This window comes from Eriocheir sinensis, chromosome 2, assembly GCF_024679095.1.
Source record: "Eriocheir sinensis breed Jianghai 21 chromosome 2, ASM2467909v1, whole genome shotgun sequence".
NCBI classification, from domain to species: Eukaryota; Metazoa; Arthropoda; class Malacostraca; order Decapoda; family Varunidae; genus Eriocheir; species Eriocheir sinensis.
Genome location: NC_066510.1, coordinates 9,867,829 through 9,886,215, shown reverse-complemented (window position 1 = coordinate 9,886,215; position 18,387 = coordinate 9,867,829). Strand labels below are relative to the sequence as shown.

Below are 18,387 nucleotides of genomic sequence, written 5' to 3'. Positions count from 1 at the left end.
ATTACAATAAATTACGATTACCCAATGCTTCTTTGTTCAGAAACTCATCCCACTACCTTATTCTCCCTAAATTTAATTCCTTGTCTTCCATTTTTTATTAGCTGAAGTATATTACATTTCAGTTGGTCAGCCTAAGCATGAGGGGCTGTCAGACACTTCCATTAGCATTTTTTGTAACTAAGGTCAGCCATCATAAACTTGTTGGAGATGTTGGGTACATCAGTCACTGCATACACACCATTCCAATTAGCATTAATATCAAGGAAAGAAAATTACTCTGTGCAATTGAGTTGAGATATGAAAATGAACACAAAAATAAAGATTTATAAGCATTTATTATTTGTACAATATATGATTTTTATACATCACCTCAGTTTTCAAGAATATTGTTTTCTTCATGATATTGTTCCTGAGTACTAAGTAGAATGGCATTTATTTAATAGTAAGCTTACTGTGCTAGTTCTTAGGGGACAGGAAACCTGAGCTGAGCAGTACTGCCATGATATAAACAAAACTTGACAAAAAATATAACTGTGCTGTTACAGAATGCAAGCACAGAAGTGAAAACATACAGGAAGCAAAACCTGAGCTGCACTAGACTCTAAACTTAGTGTTGTAAAGAATAATGTTTTGTGCTTTATGTAATACTGACTTTTTTATGACCAGCTGCTATCAGGATGGTGCTATTGCATTATTTTATGGGTAAGCATATATAACTTTTGATTCATCACTTGTGTTGTGTTTATAAGTGAAGGACCCCATTCTGTGTTTAATGTGTGTGTGTGTGTATTTACCTATTTGTAGTCTACCGGGCCCGAGCTAAGCTCTAATAGTCCCATCTCCATATCTATATTCATCCAGCCTTTCCTTCATTTGTTGGACACTGCTCGCCTCCACCACCCCTTCCCGCAAGCTGTTCCATGTGTTAACACTTCTATGTAGAAAACTATACTTTTTCAAGTCACTCAAACAGGTTCCTTAATTAAGTTTCTTTCCATGTCCTCTCAGCCCCTGCGTTCTCGCAGTTGAGAAGAGATCATCTCTGTCCACCTCATCAAACTTATTTACCAACTTATACAGCGTGATCAGATCTCTCTCCCTTCTTTGTTCTAGTGTTGTCAATTCCACCTCCTTCAATCTGTCTTCATATGTCATATTTGAAAGTTCTGGGACCATTTAGTTGTAATTCTCTGTATCCTTTCTAACTTTCTGATATCCTTCTTTTTGTGAGGCAACCACACTTTGCAGCATATTCAAGTTTTGGTCTTATCAATGTTGTTATTATTTTGTTCATTTCTTTGTCCATAAAATGGAATGATACCATTATATTTTGCATCATCGTTTAGGTTTCTATAAACAGCTTGTTTATGTGCTTTTCTGTGGATAGTGTGTCTTGCATCGTTACTCCCAAATCTTTTTTCCATAACATGGCATATGTTTGTATTAAATTCCATCTCCCATAACTGGCTCCATCTATACACTATCCAGGTCTTTTTACAGCTCTTCTCAGTCTTCTTCCATCCTCACTTTTCTTATTAACTTTGCACCATCTTCAAAAAGGCTCATATAACTTTTTATACCTTTTGGCATATCATTTATATATATTATGAACATTATTGGTGCCAGAGCTGATCCTTGAGGAACTCCACTCTGTACTCTCCTCCAATTTGATTTCTCCTCCCCAATCACCGTCCTCATTTCTCTTCCCGTTAAGTAATCCTTCATCCACTCGGTAACCTTTCCGCCCATTCCTCCCCACTGCTGAAGTTTCCAGATTAACCTTTTGTGCGGAACCTTGTCAAAAGCTTTTTTCAAATCGAGATATACACAATCAGCCCATCTTTCTCTCTTGCACCGAGTCTATTACTTTTAAGTAGAAACATAGTAAGTTAGTGACACACGATTTCCCTTTTCTAAATCCAAACTGTCCCGTATTTATCATGTTCTCCCTTTCTAAATGTTCGACCCATTGTTTTTTTATTATACTTTCACAAATCTTGTACAATACACTTGTCAAAGAGACTGGTCTATAATTTAGTGGTTCAGTTTTATCTCCACTTTTATAAATTGGTATAATGTTCTCTCTCTTCCATTCTAAGGGCACTCTGTATTTATAGAGCATGTTATTATGTCATAAAGTGGCTCCAATAATTCATTCCTACACTTTTAGCACTTGTTCCAAGATTTCATCTGGTCCCATAGCTTTCCTGCCATCTAAGGTTTTCATCAGCTGTGTGTTTGTGTGTGTGTGTGTGTGTGTGTGTGTAATAATAACCAGTTACTCGTTCAGAGATATTCCGTGCTTGGCTGATATGATTTTCCACCAAAGTTAGTGGAAAACCCACTGAATTGGCAATGCTGTGGGCTGAGAAATATTGTTAGAACACTCATACGCGGGAAATTTGAATGCAACTGGAACTTGCAGAGAGAATTTAGTACCACTGGCAAGTTACGCTAATCCTCGCTGAGAGTATTTAGCATCGAAAGGGTTAATGGTCTGTTTTTTTCCTTCCTCGTATCTTCCCAATCTAGTCATTTCATCTACTTCTTCCTCAAACTTTTCCTCCTCTTCAGTATTCATATCTCTCAATATACTTTTCACCTTACTCCTCTCATAACTCTCTCTTAGTTTTTACTGTTTTTTTCCTATTATACACCAAACACTGACACATTTTTTTGTTTCTGCCATGTCCCTCACCATTGTTTCTCTAGTTTTTAGTACATTCACAACTTCTTTTTCTTTGTCTTGCCTCTGTTCCTGTTGCTGTTGTTCTAGGATATTCCTAAAGCTTGTTTTTTCCTTGTCTTTTTCACTTCTCCACTCCTTCAATTCATCATTGACCACATGCCTTTAAATGTTTTCCTCTACCCTTACACCCACACTCTGCTAATCATTTCCTATCTTCTCTGCTACCTCTTTTTATCATTTCTACCATCTTCTCCACGTCTTCATTTGTCCCCATCACACTCCTCTCTCTTTCCATTTTCATAATTTGTATCTCATGGTCTTTTTTTAATTTTTCCTTCTTCAGTTGTGCTATTTCTTTTTGGCTTTCCAGCTGTTCCTTAGTCAATTTAATTATTTCTTCCCTTAGTTCTTTACCCTTTTCTTTGTTTCATCTCTTCTCCTTGCCTCCTCATCTTTATTTTTTTTTTTTTTTTTTTTTTACCTCGGTCAGTGCCTGAATCACTTCCCCAAACTCCTCTCTCAACTTCCTCATTTCTATTACTATTCTGTCACAGTCCTGCTCCACTTTGTTTATTCTTTTCCACTGTACCGGTTCCATTACTGATTTTGGCGTGAAGCCCTCAAAACACTCCAAGAATTCTTCTCCCTTTCGGTTAGCCCCAGGGGACTTAGACAGAGAGTCCGCTATCTTGTATGTTTGTTTACTTTCCATCCAATCTCCTTCCTCTCCTTCTCATCCCCGTTTTACTTATGGCTTCTCACTCTCATAATCCTCTCAGTTCCTGAACTCCTAGGAGACAGGACCCAAATGACTTAGCTGTTGCTCGGGCCCTTTTGACTGACAAATAGATTGCGGTCCTCTGCTTCATCTTCCCACGTCCTCTCGCGATGGTGGTCGGTGTGTGTGTGTGAGTGTGTGTGTGTGTGTATTTTCCCTAGCTGTGATAGATGGGAAAGGAGCTATGGGCATACTGTCCCAATTCTATATCTACTTTTATCCAACTTGGCCTTAAATTCATTAATTGTCTTTGTATGGACCACATCCTTTTCCAGGCCATTCCAGAACTCCATTACTCTTTGTATGTGTGTGTGTTTTTGTTAATCCTTGAAATGGAATGATTCAAAACTTGCAGTAGGATACAGAAATATGAATTGTTTACTAGTTGTTTACGCATGCCTCATTCCTCTGTATCCCTGTGAACCTTATGAATGAAGGATCTAATATGAATTCAGTTTAATAGTCTTATTGCATTTCTTTTACAGAGGTGGAGGGGATGCAAGCTGGTGGGGTTGGATACAGAGTGCAAAAGAGAAGGTAACTGTCAACAACTACACATATCAGCATTTTTCATCATATATATGAAATTATTCTTTAGTAGACATGTATAATATGTTTGATCAAAAATGTGCTATTGTATTACCTCATTGTTACTTTCAATTTCCTTTTTTTTTTTTTTTTTTTTTTTATGATTATGTATTTTACTTGCCTTGATTATACATATTTATCCGAACAGGTGGTCTCACAGTCTTCAGAAGTATTGGAGTTTGTAAAGAAGGACATTGATGAATTCACCAAAGTTGTTTCAGAAGAGGCTTCTTCTATGGTCTCTTCTACAGCAACTACTTTAAAGGAGAAATTGAGGGTGAGCATTGCATTTTATTTTTATACTAAAAAAAATTACAAAGGAAGCTAATTCTATCTATATCTGTTCACCTATGTCTATTTAGTATATAGCTATAGCTCTCATGTCCTGCTCCCATGAACTATTCCTATGCAGGTGTCACAACAGAAGAATTCAATTTTTACTGATTATTAATAAGTTTTCATTAATTTTCTCAATATTATTGTGAGGTTAGACATTTGATGATCATCCTTCAACTGTCTTTCAGCTCTTTATCATCATTGATAATTAGAGTGACTAGATCTTCTGACACTTTTCCTCCTGGTCTTTGCTAGCCTTTCTAATAGTTTATAACAGGGAAGTTTAAAGGGAGAAGGTGGCATCAATGTCCTCACCACACGCATGAACAGACTGTACTGTTTCATCTAGCAAGCCTCCAAACACCTGTACCTTGGTCTTGGCCCTGGAGACCTGAAGTCCCAAGGGCTTCGCCTTCTCGTGCAGTGCCTCGAGAGCCATCACCAAAACCTCCAGTGACTCCAGGATTTCACGAATCACGAATTTCTATTTAAAAAAACTAATGTGCTAAGTAAAGCACTGAAACAATACCAGTAATCCTACTTGTTTGGGTAATTTTCAGTTTCGATTGAACAGTATTATTCAAAATTTTGGTCTTTGACAGCTTGATGAGGATGACAGTGCTGCTAATACAATGAAAAAGAGTGTCAGTGGGTTCCTGAATCATGTGGCAGAAGTCTTCACCCCACCACCAGATGATGCAGATCAAGAGGCCATTGTCATTCGCAATCAACAGCCAGTTATACTGAACAGGCTGCAGGTAAGAATGTGGCTTTCTTAAAACAAGATTTAATATATTGAATATTAAAAGTGGTACTATTACTATTACTCCAAACTATATGTGTGCATCATTGCTCTAAACAAAATTGCTGTTAGTTAGGAGGCTGAAATTGACACACTGCACTCCACCCCACCTCCTGCCCATACCTCTGTCAACCCCACCTTCCCACAAATATCATAGCCCCACTAGTCCCCATCCCCATTTTTTCTGTACTTGCTTATATATTTTTCCAATAATTCACTTTTAAAATAAATTAATCAACTTGTAATTTGTACATTTTCAGTGTAGTGGCTGCAGTTACTGAATAAACCATATATTATGATCATTATTTTATTAATATTATTTTTACGCACACACATACACAGATGACGCCACATACACATATGCAGATGATGCCAAACTGCTTAGAAAAATAAGAGATGATGATTGTAATGAGCTGTTGGAAGATTTAAATAAGATACGTGAATGGAGTAGAGAATGGGAAACGGAGTTTAACGAAAAGAAATGTCACAATGGTAAAGACAGCTCACAAAAGGTAACACAGCCTTCGCACTCCTGCTAACCATGATCTTTAAATATCTGCCTGGAATCGTGCCAGATCTATTCTTCGACTTACCAAAAGCTCTTTCATCAATAAGTAATGTCAAAATCTTGCTTTTTCTAATTCTTCCAGAGACTTTTGGCACCTAGCCAAAAATATCTCCTCCAGTTTCACTTCTTCATCTTTCCCTCCTCTCCTTAACCCTGATGGCAGCACTGCTATCTCATCTATCTCTAAGGTTGAACTCTTCTCTCAAACTTTCTGTAAAAACTCCACTCTGAACGATTCTGGGCATATTCCTCCTACTCATCCCCCCTCTGACTCCTTTATGCCTGTTATTAAGATTCTTAATCCCTTCAACACGAGGACTCATATACTGCGTCCTTGCGTGCCCCGTACCATATCCGAGGACGCGCGTACTGCATCCCGGTGCTGTACGGGTTAATTCTAATGTATATTTTCAGCCGTTGGCTGCATATGACCCTAAGTAAACCGTTAATTATTATTATTATTATTATTACACACACACACACACACACACACACACACACACACACACACACACACACACTCACACATGTAATGTACTCCCCAACAGAGTTGTAAATTTGTTTAATAAATCCCTTTATTTCTTTTGTACCCAGGCTGCCATATATGCAGTATCACAAGATGCAGCCACATATCTAACAGACCCTGAAGGGGAAGAGTCACAGTATGAAGCCTGGCTCTCAACGTTTGACCTTGAATCCCGACAGGCAGAACTGTCAGATCTTCTTGTTAATAACCAACCACTCAGACACCATTACACAACTCTTGTTCCTGCCCAGGTATGTATCTTGGTGCCATGCCCTCCATTCTTTATATAGAATTGTCTAATCAAAGAATTTTTGGCTCACTTTTCTTTTGTCTAATATCTGCTGTATATAAATTACTTGTGCCTTTCTAATGACCTGAATGCCTGAGATTAAAAGTAATTTAAGTTGTCTCTTTCAGGTTTCGCATGTAGTATTTTGGCATCGTTACTTCTATAAGGTTAACCAACTAGAAGCAGCTGAAGAAAAACGAAAGGTTTTAAAGGAACGAGCAGAGAAAATGAGTACAGATACAGACCTCGTTTGGGATGAAGGTGAGAGCTAAAACAAGTTCAGGTGCTTGATTTTTTAAATCAGTTAATAGCAGTGTTGTTCATACCCATGTAAAAAATACTATTCTAGCATAAGATATTACGTAATCATAAGGAAACTATTCAGTAATAAAAACAGTAAGTGGTTTTATATATATATATATATATATATATATATATATATATATATATATATATATATATATATATATATATATTTATATATATATATATATATATATATATATATATATATATATATATATATATATATATATATATATATATATATATATATATATATATATATATATATATATATATATATATATATATATATATATTTATATATATTAAGCATATTTGTACACAAGGGAGGGTGAGGATTCACTCAATGAACAAGAAGGCATTTTTGTCCTTCATGTTCTTTAATATGGCTTTGCCACCTACTTCAGTATCATTTTGTGCTATGTAGTTTTCTTCCACACTTTTTCATTCATGCAGAGAATACCAGCATTGGTTGTTTTCATTGTTCTTCACATTCATCAACTCATCAGCAAAAGAGTACTTTCTGTATCTTATTAGCATTTTCTCCTATGATTTTTCCATTTTCCTCTCATATAATGGCGCCACTATAAACAATTGCCTGCGCTATGACGGGCTCGGGCTGACCATCAGGCTCCAATGTAACAGCTTACTGGCACTATAGGCCACATTGTGAAAAAAAAAATCCATTTGGGATGAGATCTGTCACAGTCAGTATTTTTCTGTTTACCCTGTCCCTCGTCTGTTATATTTGTAGTTATGATCCAGTTTCTATTGCTCATCTGATATATTAATTACATGATTTTTATTGAAAAAAACATTATTAGTGATTAATTTGCAGTAGTATGATATGCTGAATCAAGCACTTGGAGAGCTAAAAAAGAAAGTGGCAGATGCTTCATGATGGCTGGTTCCTTTGTTGGCATGTGATGCAGCTCTTTGAGTAACTTTTTTGGTTAATCTTACTTAACCCTTTCGTTGCTAAACGCTCGCAGCGAGCACTAGCATAACTTGCCGGTGGTGCTAAACGCTCGCAGAGAGCTCCAGTCGCACTCAAATTTCCCGCGTATGAGAGTGTTCCAACACTATTTCTCACCCCACAGCATTGCCAATTCGATTAATTTGGTGGAAAATCATATCAGCCTAGCGTGGAAAAGCGCGGAAAATCTATGGACGAGCAGCTGGTGGATGTTGTTGACCAATATAGCGACATTTTTGCATAGCTTCATCTATCACATGACTGATACAGTCACCTCTTGATGAATGGGAGGGTTACGCTCCTGGAGATGTCGCGTTATTTAACCCTTTCATTGCTAAACGCTTGCAGTGAGCGGTAGGCGCATTTGCTGGTGGTGCTAAACGCTCACTGCGAGCTCAGGCTGCGCTCAAATCTCACGCATATGGGAGTGCTCCAACACTCTTCCTCACATTACAGGATTGCCAATTGAGTGGGTTCTCCACTAAATTTGGTGGAAAATCATATCAGCCCAGCGCGGATAATCTACGGACGAGTAACTGGTGGATGTTCTTGTCCACTACAGCGGGATTTTTGCATAGCTTCACCTATCACCTGACTGATTCTTTGACCAAATAGTTGTAAATATTGCAGTTGGCAAAAGTGTTCACATTCAACACTCCCTGAATATGCATATACGTTCGCAGGAGAGGCATACATAACCGACTCATAGATCTGGGCCTTCTTTTCCCAATGGTGTTTTTGGTTTTTAGCTGTGATGAATAGTTTTTGAGACACAGAGGTTAAAAGAGACCCCCCATTTGGCTGCCCAACTGCGCCTGAGGGGATACTTGCGTCCCACACCATGCGCAATGAAAGGGTTAAAATCGCGTTATTTAACCCGTGGGCTTTGGCTATGGGAAAGCTGAGAAATGCCCAAGAAACGACAAAATTACACTGCATTTTGAGACTAAGAAAAGAGCATGGAACATACATCAGAGTACTCCTCTCATATCCATAAAGCCATTAAAAATATTTACTTTTACTCAAACTTCATTCTTTTTGGGTGGTGTTTGTTACAAAATAAACAGTCTCGTGACGCGTGGCATCTACCCGAGAGTCACTTGTTGTCTACTATAGAGAATTTGACAAGTGATTACTGTATGGATAGCTAATTCAGTCTGCCATGACCTTACAGCACCACCTATGACAAAAAAGCCCACCTCAAGATCATTCTCCCACCACAATGACCTCGGGCATTCATGGTGGGTTGCACTATGCCACCACCGCCTACAATTAGCTCAAATTAGGTGTTTTATGGCGAGCCTTTTTTAGGGTCCACCGTACCACAGCCACAACTTGTGAAAGCCCTAAAAAGGGTCTGCCGACGTTCTCGGGTTAAACATAATTTCCCCATAGGAAACAACGGTAATAGGGGGGGGGGGGGGTTACATTCCTGGACACTGGGAAACTCTGCCTATTTTGGGGATTTTGTTACTCAAACCTTAAAAAAAACATTATTAATACATTAGTAGGTCACAGAAACAACAAAAACACACGTTCTCAATTTATTTGAATATGTTTTTCACCTGCGTCAGCCACCGTCCTTCCTCAGTCTTGATCTTGATGTCACAGGCGGCTTGGGATTTCTCCCCAGCCAGGCCTTTGTATCGGCAGCTCCTGTGAAAGAAAACAAAAACATGCAGAAAGTCCGTGTTCTACTCGGGGCAAGGTATCATTCCCTACGTCTTGCACGCCACATGCTCTCCAGGAACTTTCACTGCCTCAATCACTCGCCCATTCGTCTCTCCACTTAGCCCCAGCAGCAGCACCATCCACTCCCTTCCAGTCCTCCCATTCACCTCACATCCCATCTCACTCAGAAACACCTGCATCATCTTTGTTCTCTCTGTCATACATTTACCCCGCTCTCCTGTCACCAGCCGCTCCCTTCACCTCCGCCTCACTTGCCTCCTTCCTCTTCCATTGACTACCCATGCTATTGATGACAAAATATCTCCTTTAAGTTAAAGTTTTCTAAAGAAAGAATTGCTACATTACATTTGTAAGTCACTGACACAACAAAAACACGTCCTCACACTCACCATCACTTTGTTGATGCGTCACTGGTTGTCGTCGTCTGCCAAATCCTCACCCCGCTCTCCCTCCTCCCTCCTCACCCCATCCTTCCACCTCCTGTGAAGAGGTGGAAGGACGCTTGGGTGCTATAGTAGAGGTCAAAATGCAGTGTACGTATTCCAGAGAAACGTTCCACTCACAGTGCCGGCTAGCTTCAGACTGAGACAGTGTCTCCACGCGGTGACGTCATCGATGAAACTCGTGTTAAATTGAACATATCGCGTTAGTTAAAGATATCTCCTTAAATATCAACTCGTGTTAAATCAAAAACGTGTTAATTAAACTCATGTTAATCGAGAGGTGACTGTATTTTGACCAAATAGTTGTAAATTTTGCAGTTGGCAATACTGCCCTGCCAGCTTCCCATCATCAAGAGATCTACTCAGTAGTTGCCTTACGGTTCAGTACAGTAAACCCTCGATATAACGGACTCGTTTATAACGGATTTCGGATATAACGGACAAGGTCAGAGGGTCAGAAATCCACAGAGGCCAACCGAGAATTGGTTTTGAACCACCCGCCTCCAGTAACTACAATAGCTTCTGCCAGCCACCTGACCCTCCTCCCTTTATCTGCTGCCCCATTCTTCAGTTACCATAGTCTTTTTCAGCCCACCTGATGAAATATTTTCCTCTTCGTGGTCTCCATTCAAATGAAGAACGTATTTTTACCAGAAGAAAGTCTTATGCATCAATCCAGCAGAACGTAAATGTAATGGAAAATAGCCAGGTGTTTGTGAGTATCGGTACTGACACATATTAAGGGGGTCGAGGGGGGCTAAGCCCCCAGTTATGTTTGGTTAGTAAATTTATTCAGCACGCGGTGTGGGGCGAGCAAATACGCAACATGGGGCAGTGTGGGGTGCGGGGCAGCGGAAACACTCTGTGGAGGATGGGACATGGCAGCGGCACGGGCCAGTGTTGCGAGAAATACCTCCTCGCAGAAATAAGTCGCTCTGCTGTCCACCACGCATGCGCACTGGGGAAATACACGGCAGGAAAAGCAGGGCCACTTATAATTTCCTAGTGAAACAGCGTATAGTGATAGCTTAACCCAGTAGTTACTCATATTCAACTTCAACAAGTTGCTCAACATGCCACATGTACACAACTTCTTAGTCTCGGTTTTCTCCACTTTTATGTGTTTACTGGCTGAAGTTGCACTTAAAACTACCACACTAATTATTTAGAAAATTCTTTTTTGTTTTTCTCAAGCTTTTTTTTTTTTGCCCCGCCTATGGCGCCAGTAGGCTTGCTTGGAGGGGTCTGATGGTATGGCCCAGCTCGTTGTGACACAGGAAATTATTTTATAGTGGCGCCATCTTGCATTGGCTCATGCTGCCCCCTGGAGCTCATCTTTGATATTAGAATCTAGAGTCCAGGTTGATAGGTGGTCTTTTGGACAGCATGTGGGTAGTCTTAGGCCACTCAGCAGTGACTGAAAAATCCCAGCTTGTGGCACCAGGCGGGGCGCGAACCTGCATCGTCCTGGATGCGGCATCGTCATGCTATCCACTCAGCCACCGCCTCCCCCATTACTCTAACGTAAAATTATTTAAGGCACAAGTTTGGTCTCGAATAACTAAAATCAGAGATTTAGAATTGCAAGAGTCTACTCTTCTCCCATTCTACATCCACTCACTGCCATGTATGCCCAGCCAATAGCTGCCATACATTTTTTTTTAAATCCTATTCACTCCTAAAGTAAATGAATATATCACATGGTTGTAAAACAATGTTTAAAATAAACCATTCTTGCTTATATGTTTAACATCTAGTTTTGGGTAATCCAAGCAAAAAAGTACTATTTTTCTCCATATTTACTCCTTGTACCTTCACTCAAGGCTACCCCCTTAGTTTTCCCGTGTTATTAAATTCACTAACCACAGTGTTTATTGGAAAGTAATCCTTGTAATTGATGAGGGTTTTATTTATTTATTTACTTACCTTTTTACATATCTATATTATACCATAAGTAACTGGTTACACTTTTTTTTTTTTTTTTTTTTTTTTTTTTATACTGCAGCTCTACGCCACCATTTTGATGCTGCTGCTTAATAGCTTATGTTGTGCACTTTATGCTACAGATTCAGCCACAAATGTTTTTTCTTGGTATTTTCATGCATCTGTAATAGTTGCTACATACTTTGTAAAGCTTATACAGCAGGCAAGTAATAGTAGTTGGTGTGCTGGTGCCCCCATGCAGATGAGGACTTTGGAGGAGACGTAGAAATACCAGAGGATGTACAAGCCCAGCTTCTTGAAGACTACGAGAAAGAATGTGAAGAAACTAGCAGGAAAAAGTCTGTTAAAGATACAATGCAGTGTGATAAAACTCAATGTCCATCAGATAAAGAAGCACAAACATCTACAGAGAATAATGCACTTCCAAATCAAACTAAATTAAATACTGATGTAGAATTATTACAAGAATTAAAAGTGGATTTAAGTAAAGCAGCAGAGACATCCAGTAAGCCCTCACCCTCATCAACAGGTAAATGTTTATCCAAAATGTTAATGCTGTTTCCATAATGAAATTAATGATTTTTCTGTTCCCCAGCAACTTGTGTTAATTTGAAGGTCATGATTATTGATTTGGGATTTATTTATCTATCAGTCTACCTGTATCTGTATCTGCCTATAGATATATAGGTAGACAGATAGATAGGTATAGGTGTACACATGTATGAGGTGCAATCAAAAAGTTTCAGGACTGTGCCAATAAAGAGAAAAAAAACTACAGCCCCCTCTCGAGTTTTGCGCTTGCTTCATTCCGAAGGTATAGCGCTAAACTCAAGGATCACAAAACTCGAGGTATTGAAATACATGAAAAAGCGCTTATTAGTTCCGGCCCGTGGAGAAAAATAACCCCCCCCCCCCCCCCCGACTTGACTCCCTTGTTATCACAATTTTTTTCGACTTTACTTTCTTGTTATCTCAAAATACGTACTTTGGTAATAGGCAGAAAATGGGAAGTGAGAACAGGTCGTTCTGAAGCCGCAGTTGAAGGCGGCTGCCTTACAATTGGCTGGCAGTTCTAAATACACGCTTGTGATCCATGTGGTGTCGTCTGCTAATGTAAGGGTGGTTGCTCGCGGTCACCCGTGGTACAGTTGGACAAACCTATAGCTTCTGGTAGTTTTCTGTGTGTTATGGTATAATCTGCTAACTCTTTCTGTTATATATCATCAAATCACTAACATCATGATTGACTTTTCAATTCCTATTGAACGTAAACTGCCGCCGCAATCGACCGCTCACAAAAACCACAAGCGGACAAAAAAGAACAAATCCAGGCAAATTAACACTTTTAATGCTGTGTATTCCCACAGCGCGCATGCTTGGTGGACAGCAGAACGCCTAATTTCAGCGGGAAGATATTTCTCGCAACACCGGCCAGTGTATAGTGGACCTTCTTCTTCTTTTGACCTGTAATGCTTTGTATTGCTTCTTAGGTCCTTCTTTTCCACACTTTTATACTTCACAACATGCACTTAAGGCCGCTTTCACAGTCATTTTGTTTGTATTGGTCGTTACCAATGGCGGCGATCGCCGCTCTAGTATTTCCACGTGAAACTGGCCGATGGGTAGTGATGTGATGTGATGGTGTCGGAGGTATTGCCTTTGCAACGGCACCTTGTGGCGGCTGCGGGGTTAGCCTCACCCCGCACCTTACCACACACACTCAACACTTGTCGCTTTCTCTGCAGCCACCACTACCCCATAGGCCAATTTCACGTGGAAAACTATAGTGTCGGTCGCTGCCATTGGTAACAATCAAAACAAACAGTGACTGTGAAAGCGGCCCTTAGTTACTTAACAGTGCGCACTTATACACTTCACCCTGAACTTAGGTGTTTTTCTGTTCTTTTCTTTCCCTGATTTTGTTTTTCTATGCCCTTATGCTATTTTCCACTGTTACTTTTCACCGTCGCTGCCATGCATTACAGGTCAAAAGAAGAAGAAGAGGAAAACATCACTGGGAGATCTACAATTTTCATAGACTTGAGAAAAAAGATTTTTGGACTGTGGTTCCCCAGCACGGGGTGTTCTCTTATCATGTTAATCAAGTAGTAAGCAAAGCAGCTCTGCCAGTCCATTTTACGAGTCTCTTGGTGGGCCATCTTCCACTGCTCCTCACTCCTCAGCCACTGCCGTCGTCTGTTTGTTTACATATAGCCGTGAGGTACCCACACTCATACCCACAACCGTTTTCCATTCATACGGACAACCAACAACTCGCTCCCAGTTGGGCATACGGGCAACCGCGGTTGCCCATAGCCCCAATGGTTGGCCACCGCCTTTTAAGGCAGCACGCATGACGCCGACGGTAGGTAGACGTGACCCGTACATGTCAAAGGAGCGCGAAACTCATGGCGGTAATGCGCGAAAGTCGTGATGGTAAGAATTTAGGACTAAGCACTAAACTCGAGGATCGCGAAACCCAGATAGCGCGAAACTCGAGAGGGTACTGTACTTGATTTTTGGGTGCAATCCTCTTTGCAGTAGTCCCCTTGTGCAGCAATAAAATGCTCCTTCGAATTCTCTTGCCTTAAGTGTGTAAAGCACCATCTGCATCTAATGTTAAGTCTCCTCTATGGTGTCAAAACAGCAACCCCTTTAGATTGAACTTCATATTTAAGAAAAGGAGGAAGTCACTGGGAGCCAAATTCACCGAGCACTACTTTTACTCAGGAATCAGGAGCTAAGGATTGCACAAACTTGGCAACAATGGGGTGCTTGTTCAAATCAGATATGAGGATTGCATAAACTATTCCAAATGATACATTGACAATATCAGAAACTTCCTCGATAGTGATCTAATGATCCAGATGAACATTGAATTTTTTTTACCTTTTTCTTGGATTATTTTTCTGAAGGGTTACCCTGCTCTTTTGTCATTCTTCAGTGACATTTTATCCCTCTTGAAGTCATAAGTGCCACTCAAAACAGCTTATCCAGCTCATTGCTTTAGACTTGCTGAAACATTTTCAAGGTTTTTCATTGCTAATTACCTGAATTTGTCACAGAATTTGGTGTTTGCTCTCTACTAAAGTTTGAGGTTCAAAGTAAAATAAATTGCAATTGGCCTGTTCACAACAGAGCGTTATAGATGTTTATTTACACCAGAATTAATATTCCCTTAACTTCGTAGGGCAGAGGGATGACAGCTATTTTCAGCTCCACTTTTCAAAGATGATTTAACATTGTTTGCCATTAAAATGTAAGATGATATTAGTCATGTTCATATAATAAATTTATACACTCTTGGGCATAATGATATAATAACCTTATCATGTTATAATACAAAACCCTCATTGCCTAAATCAGTATTCTTTAAGGAAGCATGTACAATATAGCAAAGGATTTGCAATATTAAATTTTTTCAAGTCAATTCAGACCACCTAAAAATCATGTATCTCACTGTCACATCATATCTGTAATGATAATGCACCATCTTCTGCCTGGCATACAGCTTTACTCGGCACTAAATGCAGTGGTCCTGTCCTTAAAGGGCTACCCAAGCTCAGCAGTTTTCCTGATCTCTGGTGGTATATGGCCCATTTTCTTGGTATTGATAGCAATGTGGTACAACACGTTTGCTCAACAGACTGATGTTTTGGTTTTGCTTGTTCCAAGAAAACATCATATCGGTGTTAGAAATTTGAGGACAGATGATTTAGTTTTCCCTATGTGGATTTGCCGTTTTATAGGATCTACATCGTACTGCGAACGTGCCAATCAAGCAAATGCTCACAGTCTCAAAAACAGCTCCCAAACAGATGACCCATGGACTCTTGACTGATGGACATTTCACCAATGGATATTTCACTGAAAGGACATATCACCAAACAAACATTTCACTGAGCAGATATTTTTCCACATGTACATATTGCCGAATTGGCGTTCAGCCGAGATGTAAATAACCATACCGAGCAGACAACTAACGGAGTTGTAGTTCCCTTTAACCCTTACATTACGGCGATCGTATATATAAGTGTGCTACCACACACCCCACCCATACGGGGATCATATATATAATCATAACACTCTGTGCTCCCTATGTTTCAAACATACTGCCAGTTTTTGACTCAGAAGAATGATGGAGGCATCTGGCATCTGTACACACTCTCATTCGTCTCAGCGCCAACCCTACCGAAGGCCACAGATCATTTACCACTATTGTTCGGAATACACCTGTCATGTCTCGTGACGCATCAAGCAGTTCCTCTGCTCCGGACGGAAGTACAGCGCGGGAGAATCAAAGTGACAGCGATTCTGATGACTGCTATGGTAGTGACATTGACAGAGGAGGGAGGGGCAAGTAGGGAGAGAGAGAGAGAAAGAGAGAGAGAGAGAGAGAGAGAGTGGGGTGCTTCCACGTGACGTGTCACGGCCATGAGAAAATGCGCAATGTTTTCTGCTGTCATAACTTTTTTATTACTATTAGGAGAGAAGTTTTATTACACCACCATATATACTAGATGAATAAACAATTATTGCAAAGAAAAAAGACACCATTTCCACCTATTTTAAATGTCTAAATTTTCCCCGTGCACAGCATCCAGAGAAATATATCGCCACCTGTACTCTAAGGGTTAATACATATACATAATAACATGTAGGGAACTGTCAGAATCAGATACAGGGATTAGGACTACAGGCTTGCTATAATGATCCTTCAAATGCACTTATCTGTCAAGCTTATTTTAAGTATTATCAGAGAATAACAATAATTCACTCCACTGTATGTCATCTAGTTTCAAAACTAAAAAAAGAGCAGTCAGATTGGGAGTTGACATATGAGATGGTAGCATCAGGAGTGGAGTGGAACTGAGAAAACTGAAGAAGTACTAGACATTAAACACATTATTAGGAACATTAGGAACAACACCTCAGGAAATATGAAAAGTATCCCAGAATCGATTCTTGAGGCCAGTTGCCCATAATCTGTGAATGTTTAAGAGCATTTAATTTTATATGGCAGTTACATTATAAGTAATATACAGTCGAGTCACATATGGCGCGGTTAATTGGTTCTGAGCAACGCTCGCGCCATAGGAAACCACGTCATCGGAATAACTAAACCTATGGAGAAAATACAATTTGGTTCTGGCCCTTGCCATTTTGTCCCCACCCCTTTTTTCGTTCTAGCCCGAGTGCACCGGTAGGCATTATCTGCCTTTTGATGTTGTTCAGTCCAACCCCACGCTCACCACCTTATCCACTCGGCCACCGCCAACACCCACCTTTTCGCTCAGTACGTATGGGGAAAATACAATTTGGTACTGGCTAGCCGCCATTTTATCCCACCTGCGCTAACATACGTGGGCGAATCTTGCCCCTGGGTTTCCCAGCAGGGTTGATGGGACTGCCCCGGTTGCTCTCCAACGCGTGATGCCACAGCACGAGTTTCCAACTCGGACTGCCCGCTCCAGCCTGGTTTGGAGAGGTGGAGCGCCTCTGTGCTGTGATGACATCATCAGCAAATATGGCGGCCCAAACAAACACATATAAGTGCTTCCATTGCATTTCACCTCTCTGTGCCACCATAACCACTGTAGCTTCCTTTTCATCCTTTGTTCCAAGGAGCTCATCAGCCAGAACAGCTAGTGATGCATGTTTAAACGTTGTCAGGAAGATCAGCGGATGCCATATTGCTGCCAGAACAGTTAGTAAACGTCGTCAGGAAGATCAGCGGATGCCATTTTGCTGCCAGTGAGATGCCTTTACCATAGCAACGACGAGGCTTAACTGAGAGGCCCTCAAAAGCGTTTGATAGAGGGTTCCGGGAGGTCTGGGCGCCCGGGGCGGCCCGAGTTGCTCTCTCAAATGCACACCAGGGGAGACCACGAACCGCATCATAGATGGTTTTACCCGCGCGATCTGAACATACGGTTCTGAAACCATACCGCGTCATAGGAAACCACGCTTTACGAATCCGCATCGTACGCGACTTGACTGATTTTATCCTTAGTATCTGTGCAATACATATTTTATCATGCAATTATGTTATCTTCTTATCTTTTTCATAGTTTGTTTTATTAAGCAATTACAAAAAGTAATAGAAATAACAAATAACATTAAAAGAGACAAAAACAAAAACAAGAAGACCATATTTTCAGTTGATCAAATATCCGTTCTGTTAACCCCTTCGCGCTGGATGTTCAAAAAGCCCGCCTGGCTGATATACGGCGTGCACGGCCGCGCGCGGGAAACCTGAGCCGGCATGTATCTGCTTGTCGCCTTCGTATATTATGCTGCTGAAAGCCCTCATTACATGTATCCCGTATTTGCAAAGCAGCATACACGACGAGTCAACATACACCTGCTATGCATAATATAAATTGCGTCAACGCGAAATAAAAAAAAAAGCGAAATAAAGAAAGGGGAGAAAGGGGAAAGGGGGAAAGA

At 40.4% G+C, this 18,387-nt stretch overlaps 1 protein-coding gene across 4 annotated transcripts in view; it reads left to right on the top strand.

The window, feature by feature from the left end:
* Nucleotides 1–608: 608 nt before the first annotated feature.
* Nucleotides 609–18,387, top strand: part of LOC126999089 (BSD domain-containing protein 1-like) — a 34,315-nt gene continuing 16,536 nt past the window's right edge. The window contains exons 1-7 of one of the 4 annotated variants that reach the window (XM_050861456.1): nucleotides 609–702; nucleotides 3,953–4,004; nucleotides 4,204–4,332; nucleotides 4,994–5,149; nucleotides 6,356–6,538; nucleotides 6,705–6,837; nucleotides 12,179–12,466. In XM_050861456.1, the coding sequence (XP_050717413.1) occupies nucleotides 626–702; nucleotides 3,953–4,004; nucleotides 4,204–4,332; nucleotides 4,994–5,149; nucleotides 6,356–6,538; nucleotides 6,705–6,837; nucleotides 12,179–12,466 (1,018 nt within the window). In that variant the 5' untranslated portion in view covers nucleotides 609–625. The remainder of the gene's footprint in view (nucleotides 703–3,952; nucleotides 4,005–4,203; nucleotides 4,333–4,993; nucleotides 5,150–6,355; nucleotides 6,539–6,704; nucleotides 6,838–12,178; nucleotides 12,467–18,387) is intronic. The other 3 variants (XM_050861455.1, XM_050861457.1, XM_050861458.1) reach the window with 3 other exon arrangements.